This window comes from Callorhinus ursinus, unplaced genomic scaffold (assembly GCF_003265705.2).
Source record: "Callorhinus ursinus isolate GAN/ISIS: 27379988/994484 unplaced genomic scaffold, GSC_fseal_2.0 scaffold59, whole genome shotgun sequence".
Taxonomy (NCBI): domain Eukaryota; kingdom Metazoa; phylum Chordata; class Mammalia; order Carnivora; family Otariidae; genus Callorhinus; species Callorhinus ursinus.
The window spans coordinates 4,618,115-4,637,494 of NW_027397121.1; the positions used below are offsets into that span (position 1 = coordinate 4,618,115).

The 19,380-nt window shown below is 45.1% G+C and overlaps 1 protein-coding gene and 1 long non-coding RNA gene across 9 annotated transcripts in view; one reads left to right on the forward strand and one right to left on the reverse strand.

The window, feature by feature from the left end:
- Nucleotides 1-10,326, reverse strand: part of BRPF3 (bromodomain and PHD finger containing 3) — a 58,051-nt gene extending 47,725 nt beyond the window's left edge. For 2 of the 8 annotated variants that reach the window (XR_012375930.1, XM_073884938.1), the window contains exons 1-3: nucleotides 10,060-10,323; nucleotides 5,471-6,947; nucleotides 2,456-2,612 (exon numbers count right to left, since the gene is read on the reverse strand). Coding sequence is in view for 7 of the 8 variants with exons in the window: in XM_073884938.1 (XP_073741039.1) it covers nucleotides 2,456-2,612; nucleotides 5,471-6,921 (1,608 nt within the window). In the remaining variant the exon portion in view is untranslated. Of the gene's footprint in view, nucleotides 1-2,455; nucleotides 2,613-5,470; nucleotides 6,948-10,059 lie in introns of all 8 variants that reach the window. The other 6 variants (XM_073884937.1, XM_073884939.1, XM_073884941.1 and 3 more) reach the window with 6 other exon arrangements.
- A 29-nt stretch (nucleotides 10,327-10,355) lies between these two features.
- LOC141371180 (uncharacterized) lies at nucleotides 10,356-19,302 on the forward strand. The gene is made up of 3 exons (XR_012375931.1): nucleotides 10,356-10,987; nucleotides 17,285-17,408; nucleotides 18,035-19,302. It is a non-coding gene; the product is annotated as an uncharacterized lncRNA (long non-coding RNA).
- Nucleotides 19,303-19,380: the final 78 nt, after the last annotated feature.

Below are 19,380 nucleotides of genomic sequence, written 5' to 3' on the forward strand. Positions count from 1 at the left end.
CCTCAGGGCTGTAAAGAATTTCAGAAGGAAACTAACATACACCTTGAGGTGGAAAGAATTTCACCCTAGAGCTGCCACTTGGCTAGAAAACAAAGTGAAGTTCTTACTACAAGCTTGTACTAGCTGACCTGAACATACTTTAAAATACCACCAGCACCAAAAAATGTGATTCCTGCCCCAGAAGAGGTTACAGTAGAGTTGGGGGAAGAGGCCCAGTTTTGACACACAAGGGCACAGTAGCACAAATATAATAAAAACTCAACAGATAAACTATTGAGAGGATATAAAATAGAGAGGATCTGAGTGGGTTGGGGTTGGGTCAGGGAAGGCTTCCCACAGAAGCAATCTTACTAGGGTTTCACAATGGTGATGGACATAGGTGAACACAACAGTAAGCAAGGCCTCTGCTGGAACCAAAGAGACCACAGGGAAGAAGTGTGAAGGCAGAATTAATGATTCTTTGCTTGGTGAAAAAAATGGCCTGGCCAGAGCAGATAAGCTGGAGAACCACAAAAGCCAAGGAATATCCAGGATTAGCTGATAAGAAGCCTCAAATCCAGGCAAAGGAACCCAGATGTGGCCTGCCCGGAGAGGGGGAATATGTTCTGGAAAAGGAATATATTCTGGCAAATGGTGTGTAAGATAGTATCAGTTGCACAGCAAAGAAAGAATTAGAGGTGGGAGAAATAGAAAAAGCTATTGCTGAAATGGGGGGGGAGCATGGGTGAGCAAGGGAGCTGTAGAATGCAGACAAAAGACCATATACTGATACACTCCCCCCAAAATAGCAATAAGGGATGACTGACTGTGGCTTGTTATGGAGGGAAGAATCAAAAGTAACTCCAAGAGTAGGAATGTCTGAGGTCAGGAGGGAGAAGGTTCCATGTCAATAATGGGGAGGGGCGCCTGGGTGGCCCAGTCGGTTAAGCATCTAGCTCTTGATTTCAGCTCAGGTCATGGTCTCGTGGGATGGCGCCCCATGTTGGGCTCTGTGCTCAGCGGGGAGCCTGCCTGAGGATTCTTATCCTCTGCCCCTCCCCTTGCTCTCTCTCTCTCTCAAATAAATAAATCTTTATTTTAATTTTTAAAGATTTTATTTATTTGTGAGAGAGAGAATGAGAGACAGAGAGCATGAGAGGGAGGAGGGTCAGAGGGAGAAGCAGACTCCCTGCTGAGCAGGAAGCCCGATGTGGGACTCAATCCCGGGACTCCAGGATCATGACCTGAGCCGAAGGCAGTTGCTTAACCAACTGAGCCACCCAGGCGCCCTAAATAAATCTTTAAAAAAAAGAAAGGAAAAATACGTTTACTGAGAGGAAGGAAGATAATGAATTGTTTCCAATATCTGAATTCTAGGAAATAACATCTACATGGACATCTGTGGTTCCCCTGCCCCAGAGGGACTGAGGGCAGAAAAAAGGGATGAAGACAAGACAAGAAACGTGGAGCTACTGCCACACTTATTTACAACTGTAAGAGCGCATAAGCTCTCCCAGCAAATGGGCAGGCAGTGGAGCCCCTGGGACTATTACTACTGAGGAGTAAAAAGTCGAGTCAGCACAAGGTGCAGTCAGCCAGATAGAGGAGGAGGGAAATGGGGCCACAGAGAAGCTCTAACACAAGGTGATCCATGGTGTCAAATGCAGCCTAATGGCCAATACGGTGAGAACGTGAGGTAAGGCTCGCTGGGCTGGGTGGAGGTGGCTGATGTTCTATGGGAGCCTACAGGGGAGCAGGCAGACCACTACAAGGAGGGACCAGACGCAGACTTGCACTTCAGGACTTTAGTTACAAAAGGCAAAAGTGAAATCAGAGAACTCAGAGGGCATCAGAGTCATGTAAAAGATTGCTTCATCTCCGGGGTGGCGGTGTGGAAATATTAAAAGGCAGAAGTAATGGAACAAGTGAAGAGGGAAAAAGAACTAAAGATGGTAAAAAAAAAAAAATTCAGGAGGCCTCCAACCAACTCAGAAAACACTAAACATGCAGCAGCTTTCTGTGGCTAAAAGGCCACCACAACTGGCCAGGCTCTGTGCTACAACTTAGATGGCACATTTGTGTGTTTTCTATGAAACATTTTTGGCAGATGTCAGTATAGTGTCTTAAGGAAAGTACTCCTTGTCCTAATTCACTCAGCGCAGCCGCCTGGCCCTCATTCAACCCACTTCTTCCTTTCTGCCATGTCTACAAGGTTTTCCCCACATATATGGAAAGCTGGGCTTGATCTTCACTCTCTCCTAGAATTCGCTTCAAAGTCAAGCCTCTCCCATCCAGAAGGAGCTGCTGTCTGGTCCCAAGAGCTCTACGTGCTGGAGGTCGTTCCTAGGAGATGCCACCTGGAGGGGTGACCGCCTATAGGCAAAAGCTCTGCAGAGGACTCAGGGAGGGTGTCCCAACCATCCCTCCTTCTCCTTCACACTCCACGTCCTCCACCACCTTCAATCACTTCACCTACCTGCTCGGCGTTTCTTTGGGACTGCAGGTGGGAGTGCAGGCGCCGGATGAGGGGGACGCCATTCCGTGCCTGCCGCTTTAAGAGCCAGTAGTTGTGAAGCCGCTGTATGAACTGGTTTTTCCTCTGAAAGGAGAGACCACTACAGATCTTGTTCAACCTTGAGCAGAGGCACAGGGAAGTGAAAGACAAGGTCAGTGGGCAGCCCTGATTACAGCCTCCTCTTCAGACCCTGGTTCATTTCCGAACCTTATATATAAAGGAAGATGGAATAAAGTGGCCAAATGCCTCACCTCAGAGAAAGGCTTAAAAAAAAAGACAGCAAAGTTAAGCAGCTCAGATCCAGCATGAGATAGATATATCACTTGATTTTCCACATCCTACCTTACAGTCCTGATTCTCCAAAAGAACCCTCTCCCAGGAACTCTGTTTCCTGCGGTCCTGGACTCCTGAGAAACAGGCCTGTGCCCTGAACTCTTGATAAAGGCAGCAAAACAGAGCAGGAACTGGAGTAAACCGTGGGCAATGTGGTCACTACCTCCTCTGCCCTGTGGCTGGGAGGGTCTCTCCCAGACCAGGGAATAGTCCATAGGCAAGCTGGAAGGGAAATTAGTAGAAGTACACCAGGCTACTGCTTTCTGAGCTCACATGCAACATCTTGGAACTGTCTGACCTCTGGCTTTTCATTAAAGATTTCAGCAGCCTAAAAATGTCTAATTTTAAACCAAATGGAAAAAAAAAAAAACTGGGTAAGAGGATGGAGAATCTGAAAACTTAGCTGGCTAAACTAACCCAACAGAGAAGTCTTAAGGTCAGGATTTAAGACAATAATACGTGGGGGCTGGAAGAGGGTGGGAGCGAAAGGGGTAGGAATTAATGAGAGCCTATAATCTTTATCCTAAAAGCCCTGTTGCAAGGTGGATAACATTAGTCTCATGGTAACAAAAGATGGAAAGGGAGCTTAGGAACAGAGGCTGGATGAACTGCCAAAGTCACTAATGCAGCTAGAAAGATGGTGGAGCTGAGTGGGATGTGAATCGATGATCTCTCTGCTACACCATCCTGCGTCCCAAAGTTGGTTCTCCACAGAGTAAGCAAGGCCTCCGTGCCCCTGTTGTGTTTCCTCCACTTTTTCTCTTCATCTCATTCCACTGAAAGGAAGATAAATGTAGCTAAACAAGAAAGCAGAAGCTAAGGATGGGCATGGTGGGCTGGGCGTTGCTCACCAAGGCCCTGTGCCTTTCCACAGTCAGACGTTCCTGCCCCAAAGCCAAGCTTATAAAGTCAAGGCCTAGGCCTTTCCCCAAAGAACAGATCCCCCACCAATGCCCATGCCAAGCACACCTGCCCAGCTGCAGGCAGCCCCTCCCTCTACAACCTCTTGGCCATGGAGGGCTCCCACAGCATCTGTGCAGGTAGGGAAAAGAATAATAAAATAGCAGCAGCAGCAGCAGTAGCCACCGTTTATTGAGCGCTTACTATTTACCAGGTACTGTGCTAAGTGCTTTACTTCTATCATCTCATTTACTTCTCACAACAACCCTATGAGGCTCGTTTACAAAAAAAATAAGGCTTAAAGAAGAAATCTGCCAAAGGTCCCACAGGTAGTGACAGGAGCAGGATTCAAAAGCAGGTCTGATTTTTTCTTAGCCAGCGTGCTATGCTGGCCCCTGCAAGACACACCTATCAGAGCAGACATGACAACCAAAAAGCCTAGTCCCAGGGTACAGCCACCCAACAGATGTTACTAATCATGGAGCAACTCAACAGCAGGGAAGAGGGTGGCCTACAACAGCTCCGTGCCTAGAAGACATTTCCAGTTGACTGAATTCTAACTCCAGCCATGGCTCGCCACAAAAGCCTCTCCCTCCTGTTCTTCTCCACTCTGTCTCGTTCCCAGACTGACAAGTCTGGTTGTCTGTTCCCCTTACAACAACTCATTCCCTGCTACCCTCCAGCACTCTTTTCTCCCTATCCTTTTCAACAAGAGAAACAGACAACAGGAACAGAGCCTGGAGGCATCATGAGCCCCAGCTTGTGGTTAGGTTCTATGCTTCCCATCTGGTTCCAGCCCTTTGAACAGGACTTGGCATATAGTAAGTGCTCAATAAACACCTCATTGAGTGAACAAAAGGAGTGAACAACTTTACCTCCTGTGGCTGCAGTTTCTTCATCTGGGGGTGTGGGAGAAGGTGCAAGGACTACATTAGATCAATAATCTCCAAGATTCCTTCCTGCTCTAACACTGTTTACTTTCTAAAGAATATCACCCTTGAGATGAGCTTCCACTGGAAAATCTTTCTGGTCTTTTGCTTTTCTGCCCTCCAAGAGCTACTTCTCTGATGGTTAAAAATAGGTCCCTCTATAGACTTAGTAGGGACCAAGGTGGCTTAGTTATACAGCTGAACCGAGTGATCCTCTTTCCCCTAAACCTAAAAGCTTCTTGAAATAGCATGTCTTCCCCACACCACCACCCCCTCACACAAAGCTCCCATCATTCCCAGAACAGAGCTTTCTGGATAGCAGACACCCATACTGACCCCCTGAAACAGTGGTTCTCAGTTCTCTCCCCACGGGGGTTTTTGGTAACATATGTGGGGAGTGTCTGAGTTTGTCACAAAGACCATGCGATGAGGGAGGGGATGCAAATGGCAGTTAAAAGATCAGGGATGCTAAACACTGAGAAATGTATGGGACATTATTCTAATAATGAAGAATTATCCTGTCCCAAATGCCACTTGTACACCTGTTGAAAAATGCTGCCTTAGACACCCTTCATTTGGGTTTCTAAGCACCTTAACTGTTTGTCTCACCTTGAAGCAAAGGAAACACATTGCTCTCAGGGCACCATCGAAACCACAAACCAGACAAGGGTCCAAAGCAGAAGTCTAAATTTGAGGGCACAGAAGAGAACAAACGTTCACCAACCATGCTTGGGGAAGGAGGTCCTGGCTCAGGGCCAACACCAGGCCAAGAAGAAACCATCAGTCCATGGGGAGCCCTCCTGGGCAGGCTTACCTGTAGGAGGGTATCTGTGGGACAGTGACCATGGGGACAGTGGAGGGCGTATCTCGGCCCACTTCCTCCGGCTCCTTCTTGATCTTCTGCTTCAAAGTCATCTTGCTCTTCTTGGGCACCCCCTTAAGGGGGCCACCTACCCCGCCTTGGCCTTCATCTTCCTCCTCCTCTTCTACATCTTCCTTCTCTTCCTCCTCTCCACAGCCCTCCTTCAGCCCTTCCTCCTCCCCAGCCTCACTGAGGTTCCCGGGGGAGTCACCCTTCCTCCTAGCAGTGGCAGCACCTGGCGGTGAGTGGGCCTCACAGTAGGCGGTCTTGCGTACTGTGAAGATGGTACCGTTGAGGCTGGTCTCACGCATGGGCTCAATCTTCATGAAGAGCCCAGCCCGCTGTGCACATGTCACATGGAAGGCTGTGTAGCAGTTCACCTTATGGCACTGGATGGCTGCCCCCAGCCCCTTCTGCTTGCAGATATAGCAGGTTAGTTTCCAGCGGGCAGGTGGGATGTTGTCGATGCCCTCAATGGGCTCCAGGAACACGGTGTTAGCGAAGCAGACTTCAGGGATCCAGATGGCACACACCACATGCGCCCAGTGCCCATCGCTGGTCTGTTTGAAGGCGCCGCCCTTATTGGGGCAGAGGACGCAATCCACGGGCCGGGAGGGAGACTGTAGGCAGCAGCGGCATAGCCACTGGCCCTCAGGGATGTAGGGGACACCGTAGCACTCCTGGTGTACAGCCAGGTTGCAGATGTCACAGAAGAGAATGACGTTGCTGTTGTGGCATTCATCGTCCAGGCACACACAGCAAAAGGCGTCTTCGTCAATAAGTGACTGCTGGGCGCCACTGCTGCGACTCTCCAAGTACGACTCCTTCTCAAGCCGGTCTACCAGCAGCTCAAAGGTGTCTGCTGACACCAAACTGTGCCCATCTACACGCCGCTTCTCATTCACCATGTCCAGCCAGGCAAGGTCCTCCTCATCCATGTCATACTCTACCTCTGCATCCAGGTCTTCAGGTGGCTTCTCGATGTAGCGGTAGTAGGCAGCAGGCAGCGGGGGTGCTTCTGGCTGGCTGCCTGAGTCCACCATGCGAAAGCTGGGTTGCGGGAGGTGGAAGGAAGTGCCGGATGCATGCTTGGAACAGGACTCCTTCTTCTTGCCCTTGGAGGAGGGTTTTTTGGACTTGCCAGGGAACTGAGGCTGCTCACTGTTTTCCTTGTTGCTATTGCATTCGGTGATATCCTGGGCGGTCAGCTCATCCTCTGTGATGATCTTGAGTGGGTCATAGATGCTGATTCGGTGCAGGCGTCCATCAATGTCCACCTCGACAATCCGCTGGGCCTGGGCATATGTCAAGGTCTCCCGAGTAGGTGAGCACTTCAGACTGTAGGGAGATGGGGAGCGCCGGCCCTCGGCATTCTGCCGCGACTTCCGGCGAGGCTTCCTCATGGCACCTGGGAACCAAGGGGACAGGCCTAAGGAGAAACCAGGAGACTGAGCTGAAGGTTCAGGCATGCACTCATTCACCCATCCATCTGAGCAAGTGGCCACCAGGAAGACTGTCTCTTCCTTCTCTCTGAACATCCTGCCCCTCAGACATCCACACAGCTTGCTCCTTCAAGTTTTTTCACAAACATTGCTTCTCAATGAGAGCCGCTCTCTGACCACGCTTATCTAAAACTGCAAACCTCTTTCCGCCGCCAGCAATCTTACATTCTACTTTATTTTTCACTATTAACACTCACCATTTTTTATTATGCTATCTAATTTGCCTATTAACATGAATGTTTGTTTCCTTCCACTAAAATGTAAGCTCCATGAGGGGAAATATTTTTGTCTATCTTATTCACTGCTGTATCCCCAGCACCTGGAGTGGTGCCTGGCTCCTAAGTAAGCACTCAATAAGTACTACTTGCATGAGAGGAGAAATCCAACATGCATGATCCCTGCCCTCCAGGTGCTCCATCTAACTGAAGACTCAGAAAAGTAAAAAGATCATTACAATACAACATGGGGAGACATCTAAAGTTCTAATGATGTACATAAGGCTGTGGGATAGCTAACTATGCAAAAGGAGGGGGGAGGTCAAGGGTTCTGAAAAAAAGAAAACAAGAATAGCATCCACTTTCAAGCTCTGTACATGACCAGCGGCCCCATCAGAGGATCAAAAGCTCACAGGTCTAGAGCCTCTCCCAACCCAACTGACAATGATCAAAACCCCTATCTCCTGACCACGCCCAGGAGTGAAGAGGCGAAGGTACCTGAAATGTCGACTATGTACAGTCTACAGACTTCAAACTACAGTATGCAGGGTTTTCTCTGGAAAAGGCAGCATTCAGGATCCACTGGCTAGTACATCGCTAGGCAGAAGCACTGGAAGCTCTGGGAGTGGCCCCCAAGTGACACTTAAGTTTTAAGTGGCCTATCTGGGACCCTCACTGGACCTACGGCCAAGGTGACTGGGGCAATATCTGAGGTAAACTCTCAATGCATTCTGTTACTTCAAAAGTTCCTCTCTCCCCAAATACTTGCATCCAGTCTATCCTTGTGCAGCAAGGAGAAAGCCCTAAAGTTTCCCATATCATGACAAGCTCATAAGGAGCTGTGGTAGCAGTTACTACCAGGAAAGTCATTAGGGGATATGGTGCCCCAAGGTGTGGGCAGAGACTTGGAAAAGTACAAACAGTGAGAGGATTTCAAAGAGAAAACAGTTTGTCACCTTGGTTGTAGGATCTACCATCTTTATCTATAAAGCAGAGATGATGATGATGATGATAATTTAGCACACTTTTGCAAACTATAAATCCTCTTTACTTTTTAAAAAAATTTTTAATGAGTCTCTACCCCCAACATGGGGCTCAAACTCACAACTCTGAGATCAAGAGTCGCATGCTCCACCAACTGAGTAAGCCAGGTGGCCCAATCCCTTTTACTTTTAAAATTTCTCTCAACTAGTTTGGGAGGTAGAATAGATATTATCATCTCCATTTTACAGATGAAGAAACAAGCTCAGAAAGGTGTCACTCAACCCAGAGGTAGTTAAGTGATAAAGCTGCAACTCAAGCTCGGATGATGTGCTGAACTCCTCCCATTGGGAAGAACACTACAGAGATGCCATGGTCTGGTACAAAACGAGGCTCTGCGGCACTGCTTTGGTTCTAATCTTGGCTCTGTGCGACCTGGAGAAAGTCACTTAATCTCTCTGTGCCTCCAGACTCCACCAGTAAAATGAAAATAAAATCTACCTCTTAAGGGCTGCTATACGTTAATAAGGTATTATTAACATCCTTATTTAAAAGGCTTTCCGATCCCAAAGTGTGACTGAAACAAACAAACAAACAAAAAAACAACTTGGCTGAGCAACAGTGCCAGGCAGGCACACAACCCATTTGGGACAAAAGGCAACAGAATCATCACAGCAATTCTGTCCAGGTTCCAGAGGCCCTTGGCCACTACATGCCTGACAAATGCCAACTCCCTGGGGGTAGCCCAGGCCAACAGACCTTCTTCATTGCCCCCACGCCCTCATGGGCAGGGAGATCCTTGCAAAGGTGTGGAAATCTACCTCAATACTAACCTGAAATAGTTTAGACAGAGGGTGTGGAGCCTCCTTTGTTAAAAGCGCCGCATATTCTTCCTCCCTACCTGCAACCTCCTTGGCAGCTTTGGTTAGCCCTCACCCAAGCAGCAAGTACCTATGGAAAACCTCTTGGGTCCTACCGGAGCCTCTAGGCACTGGGAGGGCAAATTCTGGAAAGGGAAGGGCTGCTGCTGAGGAAATGAGTTTCGCCCACAAGGAGCTTCCAGTCCAATTTTTTGGCGGGAGTTTCTCAACCCACACAGCCCTTCCCACAAACACACCTCCAAATACCCCCCAACGCCCCCAGGTCTCCTCAGCACTCCCTAAGCCCCCACTCGCCCATCCCACCCACGTCCTCGAAGAACGAGGAGTTTCTGCAATTAAGACTGTATCCCCTGTACCCCACGAGAGACTCATGAGACAGGGGACAAACCCAGCCAAGGCTCCTGCCCCTTTAAAGGGGCACCTCTTCCAGAAGAATCTTGACCCTTCCGAGGAGAAAGGAGGGAAATAACATCACCTCCCCTGAGGGGAGGGGGCGAGCGCGCCAGAGACAGACTGACGCGGAGTCCGACCCTCAGACAGAGAAAGCTAGCGCCAGCGAACCAGCAGGGCAGAGAGGCGAGCGCCCATTGGTCGCCTCACCTGCCCGTCAGGAGAAACCGGGGGGCCAAGGGACGACCAGGGGGTGGAACCCTCCTCTGGTCTGACCAATTGGAGAACATGGCGGGGGCGGGGTTCGGCGGCTCGCCAGCCAGGGCCGGGGGGGAGGGAAGCAAGATGGCGGCTGCGGGAGGGGGTCCTCGCTTTTCAGCTCCCCCCTCACCCGCCTTCTCCTTCCCCGCCGCCGCCCTCGCTCCAGGAGAGCGCTTTCGCGCCGCCCCCCCCCCCCCCCGGGAGCCCCCCCCCTCCCCCCCCCCCCCCCCCCCCCCCGCGCAGTCCCTGGTCCCCGTAGGCCCCCCTGCCCCCGCCCTCGCTCTGTCCGGCCCCGCTGCCACCCCCATTACCTCAGCCGCTGGCCCGGCCCCACCGTTCGGGGCCCCTGGGCGCGGGCGGGCCGGCCGTCGAGCGGGTCGGCGCGGCCCGGGGAGCGGAGCGCGGCCTCCTCCCGCGCTGGCCTCCGCGGCCACCGCCGTGCCCCCTCCTGGCCCGCGCTGGGGCCCCGGCCCGGCCGCCGCCGCCGCTCCCGGGGGAGGAGGGGGAATGAAGCCGCTGCCGCCGCCGCTGCCGCCACGGAGCCCGGCCGAGGGGAGGGAGGGATCAGCCCCCAGGCAGGATCCGCCCCTCCGGCCTCCCCCCCGCCACCTCCACCCCTTCCCTCGCTCCCTCCCTGGCTCCGCGGGCTCTCCCGCTGAACAGGAGCGAGAGCGCGAAAGAGGGGGGAACGGGAAGAAAATCCCCCCGCCCGTGCCCGGCGCGGCGGCGGCCGGGGCGGCGCGGAGAGGAGCGCTGAGCCGCCGCCGCCACGGGGCACCGTCCCCGGCTCGGCCTCACGGTGGCGGTGCGGACGCGGCAGGGGCGCCGAGCAGAGACGGGGTCTGCACCCGCCGTGGCCAAGGCTCACCGTGGCCCAGCCCGCCGCGGGGCGAGCCCCACAAGGGAGCGGGAGACGTTGGGGTCTGGTTGGGAAAGACGGGGATTCCCTAACCGTAGAGTGGTCAGTCGTTCCCTCCCCCTAGCCCTGTGGAGAGGTGACTACAGTCTGGGGCAACAAACCCCCTCCCCGACTAGAGGGCCCCTCCAGAGGTTAAGCCAGGGCAGTTACTAGAGTCAAAACCGGTCTGTAGTTTCTTGGGGTGGAGGTACCTGCACTACTCCCAGAAAGTCGCCCTCCTTTCCCGGCCGTGCTCTGTCTGGTCCGGAGGACAAAGGTCTAGCGATGTCCATCCCCTCCCCCAGTGAGGACAGCCGGAAAAGACCCTCTGTTGTGTACAGGTGAGCGTCTTGTTCCTCATAGGACATCCTTCTTAAGAAACAGACCTGACTTTTCGTTATGTGCTCTTCTCTCCCTTATGTGTTTAAAAAGAGTAAACATAAAAGTTTGACAGTCTACTTAAGGACGTCTGGTAACTCGTTTGTCACTGTAGACATGGGAAACTCTCTCTCCTTAAACCTGGTTTGGCTAGGAATCGGTTAATTTAATGCAATAAGCGGCTTTCTAAAAGACTCTTGACAAATGGCAACTTCAGACTTTTAGATATAATCAGACTGGCTTTTGTTTCGATAAGTAAATTTAAGAAGAGGAGACGACTTCTTTGCCACCCGCCCCCTTCGCCTATAAATCAGAAAGCTTACCTCATATGACTGAAGTCTTAAGTACCAATATTTAATGATGTGTATAAAAGATGTATGGATAGACTGCCTTTAAATGTGAAGATGAATGACATATTTTGAAAGCGTTTCCTCTGCCCGCGCTGGTGGTGTAGCTTGGTGAGACTTCACAATTTCTTGTCTGGTTCTGATGATCAAGGACACCGATTCTAAAGTCAGAGGATGAAAGATAGTCTTAGGTTGCAAGTGTTCCAAATTAAACGGAGCATATTTCTACTTTTGAAGTATAGATGTTCATTATCCTAAGGAATTTAAAAAATTATGTTTTGAATTTGCAAATTTGGTGAAAGTAAGGAAGCTAATTGTATTACAAAGATGTTTTTCTGATTACATGGTAGCACCTTGTAAAAGTGATAACAGAGTGATAGCAAAATTCTGTTAACCAGTTTTCTGAAAGAAAAGGGAGTGTCTTGAGCTAAGCAAGGGCAGGGCAATGTTTTCAAAACTGTGATGATGAAGGAGTATGAATTAATGTCAAGTGTTCTAAGGCTAGGGGGAATAATCATTTGGAGGGAAGGTGTAGATAAAAGATAATTAATTGTGGAAGGGAAAGCCCCAGGCGCAAGAGAATATTACAATTACTTTTAGTTAAGGGGGAAAAAAAACCCCTGAAGACTAAAAGAAACAAGAATACTGAATTTCATTTCTTCTTCTTTTAAAATATGAACTATATCCATTTATACATATGACCAGTGACTTTCATTTCTTGGTAAATGTTCACAAAATTTATTTAGCACAGTTCCTATTTGTGTGATCGGGAGCTATCTTTTTCCACTAAAGTTAATGAATAGATACCTTGGGAAAATGCATTGGTTTTCACTTCCAACAGTTAAGTATAAAATAATGATTTAAATGCTATTGAAAAAGCATGAAGTTAATATATTTGATTTCCAGGTCTTTCTATTCAAAGTTTTCATAGTAAGACCTTATGCAACGGAGTGTTTCTCTTCTATTTTCAACTTCCACTTTCTTAATGGTAACATTACAGTGGTCCTCAACTTTTATTTTTTGACATTCATTTTTGACATTTATTTACTTATTTTTGACATTTGGGATTGAGGTTTCTGTTAGTGTAACTCCACACATAACCAGTTCACAATGATGTAATCTTAAATGTAACATGGGACAATTATGTCATTAAAAACAAATTTGGAACATGTATCAAAAATCCCAGAGGCACTAAATTTAATTAACTTTAATCTTTAGCTATTTTAAAGAGCTTAAATTCACTAGCCCTCAGCCCTTCCATTAACCCATATAGCAATTAAGTTCAACAAACACAGGCACAGACCTTTGTTTACAAATAGTTGTTTTTCAAAATTTTGCATTTTTGAGTAGAAACTAACTTATTTGGAGTGGGAGCATGTTTTACCATTTAGATCTAAAAGAGGAAACATGAATATAAAAATTTCCCCCCCTCAAGTTTTTTTCAGCATCTCAGGATATCTTTGTCAATGCTTTCCCATTATCATTAGTTTACCGAGGCAAGAAACCTCTCAAGGGTCAGAAGCAATACTACTGGATTAATAAAGTATGTACGATGAGAGAAGATAGGTTTTGATTGATTGTTACATTATTTTTAATAGAATATTCCTTCCTTAGACCTTGGCCAAAAGAAGTATGAAACCATAAATGGGAAGAATGTTTGAGTTTGGAATCATTGTGATATTTTTATACCATAATGAAATGGTTTAAGAATATAATATTTGCTTAGAAAAAGGAAAACGTTTAGGCTAACAACAGGCTTTAAATTGAATACCACACCTTCTAAATTTAATTCCATTCATTTATTCCTCTAGCAGACACTTATTGAACACCTACTGTGTGGCCAACCTGTACAAGTCGCTTTGGAAAATGACAAAATCTCAACCTAAAAAGGTCCCAGTGATCATATTTTTCCTTGTCTTGAGTAATGTACAATCAAGAAGCAAGCTAGAAATAACTAGAAAACACATGCAGGAGAAATTAGATAAGGCAGTGAACAGTGTGGAGCTGCCATTATTCAAATGGAAGATGGGAGGCTTTTTTTAGCCAGATTCTAAATAATGATGGATGTGAATTGGTGAAAAGAATGTAGAATGATGTTATTAGGTTGGTGGCAGGGCAGCCCAGGCAAAGGAACAATATGCAGGAAATAATAAGGAAATTATTCTAGCTGGTCTATATGGGCACATGTTAAGAAAAGAAAAGGTTGAATTGGATATGGGATATGGCAAGGGTATAAGGATAATAAAAATAATAACTAACACTTATGTGGAAGGTAGTATGCTTAGTGCTTTACATACTGTATTATCGAAAATCTTTGTTGTACTTAGAAAACAAATTAGTTTAATAAAGGAAATCTATTGACTCACATAACCAGAAAGTCCAGGAGTATATCTGGCTTTAGGCAAAGCCAAGAGACTCAAATTATGTCATCAGTATACTGTCTCTAGCAGTCTCTCAGCCAACCTGCACTGATAGCTGTGACCAGAAAGACATGATACTCTGATGAAGTCTGACCATTGTCCACTACTAGAACCAGAGGACATGGGCAGGAGACATTTCTCCAACGGTACAGTGGGCATATACAAAACAGGTCCAGTATACATGGACCTATTTCTCATTTATCAATTTATTAACTCAAATTATTATTATTATTATTATTATTATTATTATTATTATCCACATTGTATATAGGATAAATTAGAACTAGGAACAGTATTAGGTAAACCAGGAAGAATTTAGTATAAGTAATTAGGTATTAAGACAATAAAAGGGCATTAACCAGCATGATAGATGGGATGGTAGAGAAAGAGGAGGGAAAGGAAAATTCAAATCAGAAATCAGAAGACAAGGGTGGCTGGGTGGCTCAGTTGGTTAAGCATCTGCCTTCGGCTCAGGTCATGATCCCAGGTCCTGGGATCAAGCCCTGCATCGGGCTCCCTGCCCATCGGGGAGTCTGCTTTTCCTTCTGCCCCTCCCCTTCCCCTGCTCATGCTTTCTCTCTCTCTCTCTCTCTCTCTCTCTCTCTCTCTCCCTTTCTCTCTCAAATAAGTAGAATCTTTAAAAAAAGAAATCAGAAGATAGATCAATAATTTGATGCATTTTAACAGGATCACCTTCACCAATGTAGATGGGCATTATCCAATCTGTTGAGGACCTGAACAGGACAAAAAGGTAGAGGAAGGTCAAATTTACTCTCTGCTTGAGCTGGGACATCATCTTCTCCTGTCCTTGGACTTGGTGCTCCTGGTTACTGGGCCTTGGGACTTGGACTGAATTATACCACTGGCATTCCTGTTTCTCTAGCTTGCAGATGACAGATTATGAGATTTCTGGACTTCCATAATTGCTTAAACCAATTCCTGTAATATCCCCATCTCTATATATGTATATACACATATATGCATATACATGTATACACACACATACAAACATACTATTTCTCTGGATAACCTGGACTAATACAGTCAAAGTTAAGCTGTGGATTAGAGCATATTAGAGAATTCCAGGATTAAAGCGTTTTAAAGTCCTTGAATTGTCTGGGAAAAGCTCAAAGATTAATATTACTCTTTGATTAGTCAAGAATACCTACTGTAACATAAAGTATGATTCCATTACATGAAATCCTTAAAAACACAAAATCTATAGTGACAGAAAGACTGTAGCTAGCTGCCCACAGGTGGAAGAGAGGACTGACTATAAAGGGGCATGAGGGAACTTTTGGAAATGATGGAAACAATCTGTAAGTTGATTGTGGTGATGGAGAAACATTTGTTAGAAGTTTTCGCACTACTGATTAGTTGTAGTTTACTTTATGTAAATTGTACCACAATTGAGTTGAAAAAGAATATCCCTGTTATAAATTTTAGACTAACCATTAAGAGAATGAAAAAAAAGGACATAACTCACAAGCTAGTAAAGAGGAAAAAAGGAATAATAAAATAACCAACCACAAAGAAAACAAGGAAAAGGAACATACAAATAAGCAATGAAATGAAGGCAGATTTAAACTCAGTCTACCTTCTACACTGTGGTACTCTATCATGAGAGGGAGACATTTCTGGAAAAGTTTAATGACAGATGGTTAGAATGTATGGATTAAACACATGCATGTATCCCCCAAACTTCATTAATATGTTAGAAAAGGATAAAAAAGATAAAGTCCACAAGAACAAAGAGACTGGAATAGCAGATGAGAATATCAATAAAATTTTGAAGACTGGAAGTAGATGGATGAACAAATCAGAAAAAGCTAAAACAAGTCTGCAAAAAGAGCCAGTAAAAACCTGATTCATATTAGACCACTATAAAGGCTTAGAAGTACGAGACTGCAAATTATCTCTGAAGGAGGGGTGGGCATAGTAACTGGGAGAATAGACCTGAAGGTAGAATTGGCTGAAAAATCTGTTAAAGGGGCAGTTAGAGGCTGCCAGATCTCCCCATTACTCCTTGGACATTTACCATCTCAAGAAACTGAAATAAAGAGATCTGGACTTGGGGATATAGTTTGTTACCAAAGATGGCAGGGCTGAAATGCCATTTTGGAAAATGGGAATTAAAATGAAGCTCTACATGATGAACGGTGAGACAACCCCTTCCCCACCTCATTCCCCTTCTCAGGGCTGCTAAAGAGGAAGGGGGAAGCTGGCACAAATTGCTGGGACCTGTGGTCCAGAAGGGGGCTGAGAAAAATAATCCCATGAAAACATTTTTAGCCAGCCCATTTTTTCAGTGGGGAATTGTAAAAAATATGTTTTCATGAGATCAAAATCCTTAGTGGCCCTGCCCTTTCCCCACCTCATATTTGAGAACACTGGAAGCCAAGTTTATATGAGAGCCATGATAGATACTCAAATTGTTATCCAAGAACCAGTAGTATTGGCATCCTCTGGGAGCTGGTTAGAAATGCAGAGTCTCAGGCCCCACCCAAGACCTAACAAACCAAAACCTGCATTTTAACAGGATTCCCCCAGGTAATTCATATGCATATTAAAGTTTCAGAAGGATATGAGAGAATTCCAGGATTCCTCTCTCAAAATAGAGAAAAGACCCATTTATGAATAATGATGGAGGAACATCTGTAATAAAAAAAATCCAGCTTTCCATTTTTGCCTTATACTGAAGCCCACCAGATATCAAGTACTGTCTCATCCTACCCCATCACACACAATTTTAAATAGCCTTTTTTATTTAAACCTCTTAAAATTGAATAGACAGTCGAGAACCAACAGAGAGATGAGAAAAATCTCTTGAGAGAGCCCAAAACAAAGGAAAAGAAGGAAAACAGTCAATGCAGAGAACCAAGAAATCTTGACAAACAAATGAGTATCTTAGCCTCAAAGAGTAACATCCATGAAACAGGAACATGATATTATTAGGGAAAGAGAAACAAAAAAGAAAATAAGAGGAAGGTCTTGAAATTAAAATATGAAAGATTTTTAAATATATAAAGGGACATTTGGAAGGTGAATTTGAGGAAGTCTCTCAGAGAAGAGAAAGAAATAGAAAAGTAATCAGAAAAGAGAATTTGAGGATGAATTTGGGAAGCCTGATACCTCCTTTAGAGTAATTCTAGAAAGAGAAATGACAAATTTTCCCAGAAAGGAAGGTAGTGAGTTTATAGAATGAAGGCTCCCCTAGTGCTCTGGTACAGTGAATGCAAAAAAGCCTAAAATAAGAACACCAGCACTAGAAAAAGGGAGGATCCTAAAAGCTTCTGGAGAAAAGAGACAGATCTCATAGAAAGGACTAAGATCAGAATGATACCAAGCTAGAAGCCAACAGAATAACCCTTTTAAATGCTGAGAGAACATTGTGTTACCTATAGAAGTCTATGCCTAGCCAAAATATCAATCAAGTGTGAAAATAGTATAAAGACATCTTCAGATGTGCAAATTCTCACTTATCTTTTCTCAGGAAGCAACTGGAAGACACTTTCCACAAAAATGATGGAGAAAATAATCAAGAAAAATAAAAGTCACGGGATCTATAAAATGGGATCCAGTACAAGAAAGAAGCAAAAGGCAACCCCAAGATTATGGTAAAGGGAAATCTTGGGAAGAATTGTGCCCCACCCCTAGAGTACAACCACTGGACTTGGAGGACAGAGGGAGGACCCTGGAAACAACTGGAATGGATAGATTACCAGAAGCATTTGACCATATGACAGGAGGTTTTTAAATACTGATGAAGAGTTTGTAGATGAATTTAATAATATGTACATACAAAATGAAATTTTTAAAACAGGCACTTACTAAATCCAGGAAAGACAACTCACATGAAAAAGAAATGTAATTTCAGTTGAGGCAATGTGGCTCATTTGCAAACATTTATATAATAGTGGAAAACAGAATAAAGAGGTAGCTAAAAATTATGATAAAACAATTTTGGGAATATGAGGTGAGTGGTAGGAGACCTAAGAGGGTTAAATCCTCCTTGTCTATAGTTGAAAGATAATAATGTATAAAATCAAAAGATCAAGAACTAACAATAAATGCATGCTATTTAGAAATGAAAGATAAATACTGGAAGAAACGACCGAAGATTTGAAATAGCTGCTTTTGAATTGGGAGAGCAGGAGTTGGGGTAAAGCAGGGATCTCTGATTTTATTTATTTATTTATTTATTTATTTATTTATAAAGATTTTATTTATTTATTTATTTCAGAGAAAGAGAGCACAAGCAGTGCAGGGAGGGGCAGAGGAAGAAGGAGAAGCAGACTCCCCGCTTAGCAGGGAGCCTGATGCTGGACTTGATCCCAGGACCCTGGAATCCGAAGGCAGACACTTCACCAACTGAACTACCCAGGCATCCCTCTCTGGTTTTTTTTTTAAGCCTCATAGTATTATTTGGCTTTTTATAACTGTGTAATTTCATAAAGGTTAATATGAAATATATTCAAAGATAAATGATATTATTCCAGAGCTAAGTAAATGGATTGACAAGTGGCTATAATAAATTAGCTTTCCAATTCAATATGGCAGAAAGAATGCCCATGATAAAGAAAAGAGCTAGCATAGCAGGCCTGACAGCCATCCTTTGAAAGGCCTACTTACAAGGTTGGCGTCTGGAAACTTGGATTTTGTGAAGGTTCTCACCACCCTAACTGATAAGAGTGGCTCACTGTGCCTAAACTATTTGTGCAAAAAATAGTTTATGCTAAACACCTGCTTTCCTTCTGGAAGTCTGGAATTTGAGTAAATTTGAGAAGGCAGAAGGTGCCTATGTAACCAGCCCCTGATAAAAACCCTGGACAGAGTTTCTAATGAGCTTTGCTGGTAAACAACACTTGCTTGACAGGTTGTTACTGTTGTCCTATGTTACTCCACAGGGAGAGGACTCATGGAAGCTTGGTCCTGGTTTCCTCCAGACTAAACCCCATGTGCCTTTTTTCTTTGCTGATTTTGCTCTGTATCCTTTCTCTGTAATAAATCATAGCCATAAATACAGTTGCATGCAGAGTCCTATGATTCCTCCTAGCCAATTATTGAATTTGGGGTTGGTTTTGAGGACCCCTGACACATATTTTATTCCAAGTATCAATTAATATAGCATAAGTACAGGATATGTGTTTGCAAGCAACAAAACTCCAACTCTAGCTGTTTTCAGGCAAAAAGAGAATTTATTGGAAGGGCTTAATGAGGGCTCACAATTGACAGGAGACTGGAGGACAAGCTAGAAATCAAACAGTTTAACCAGGTCATTGCCACCACTGCCTATATTGTAAATACTATCTTAAATATTTTTCTGTTGGTTGCTTGTATGGGGACTACAATATATTATTGCATATTCATCTCGTATTTAGCGACCTTGCTAAACTTTCTTATTATTTCTAATAATTCGGTATGTTCTTAAGAGTTTTCTCTTTAGATAATTATTTGTGAACAATTGTTTTGATCTTCCCTTTTCAAATACTTTTCTTTCTTTCTTTCTTTCTTTCTTTCTTTCTTTCTTTCTTTCTTTCTTTCTTTCTTTCTTTCTTTCTTTCTTTCTTTCTTTCTTTCTTTCTTTCT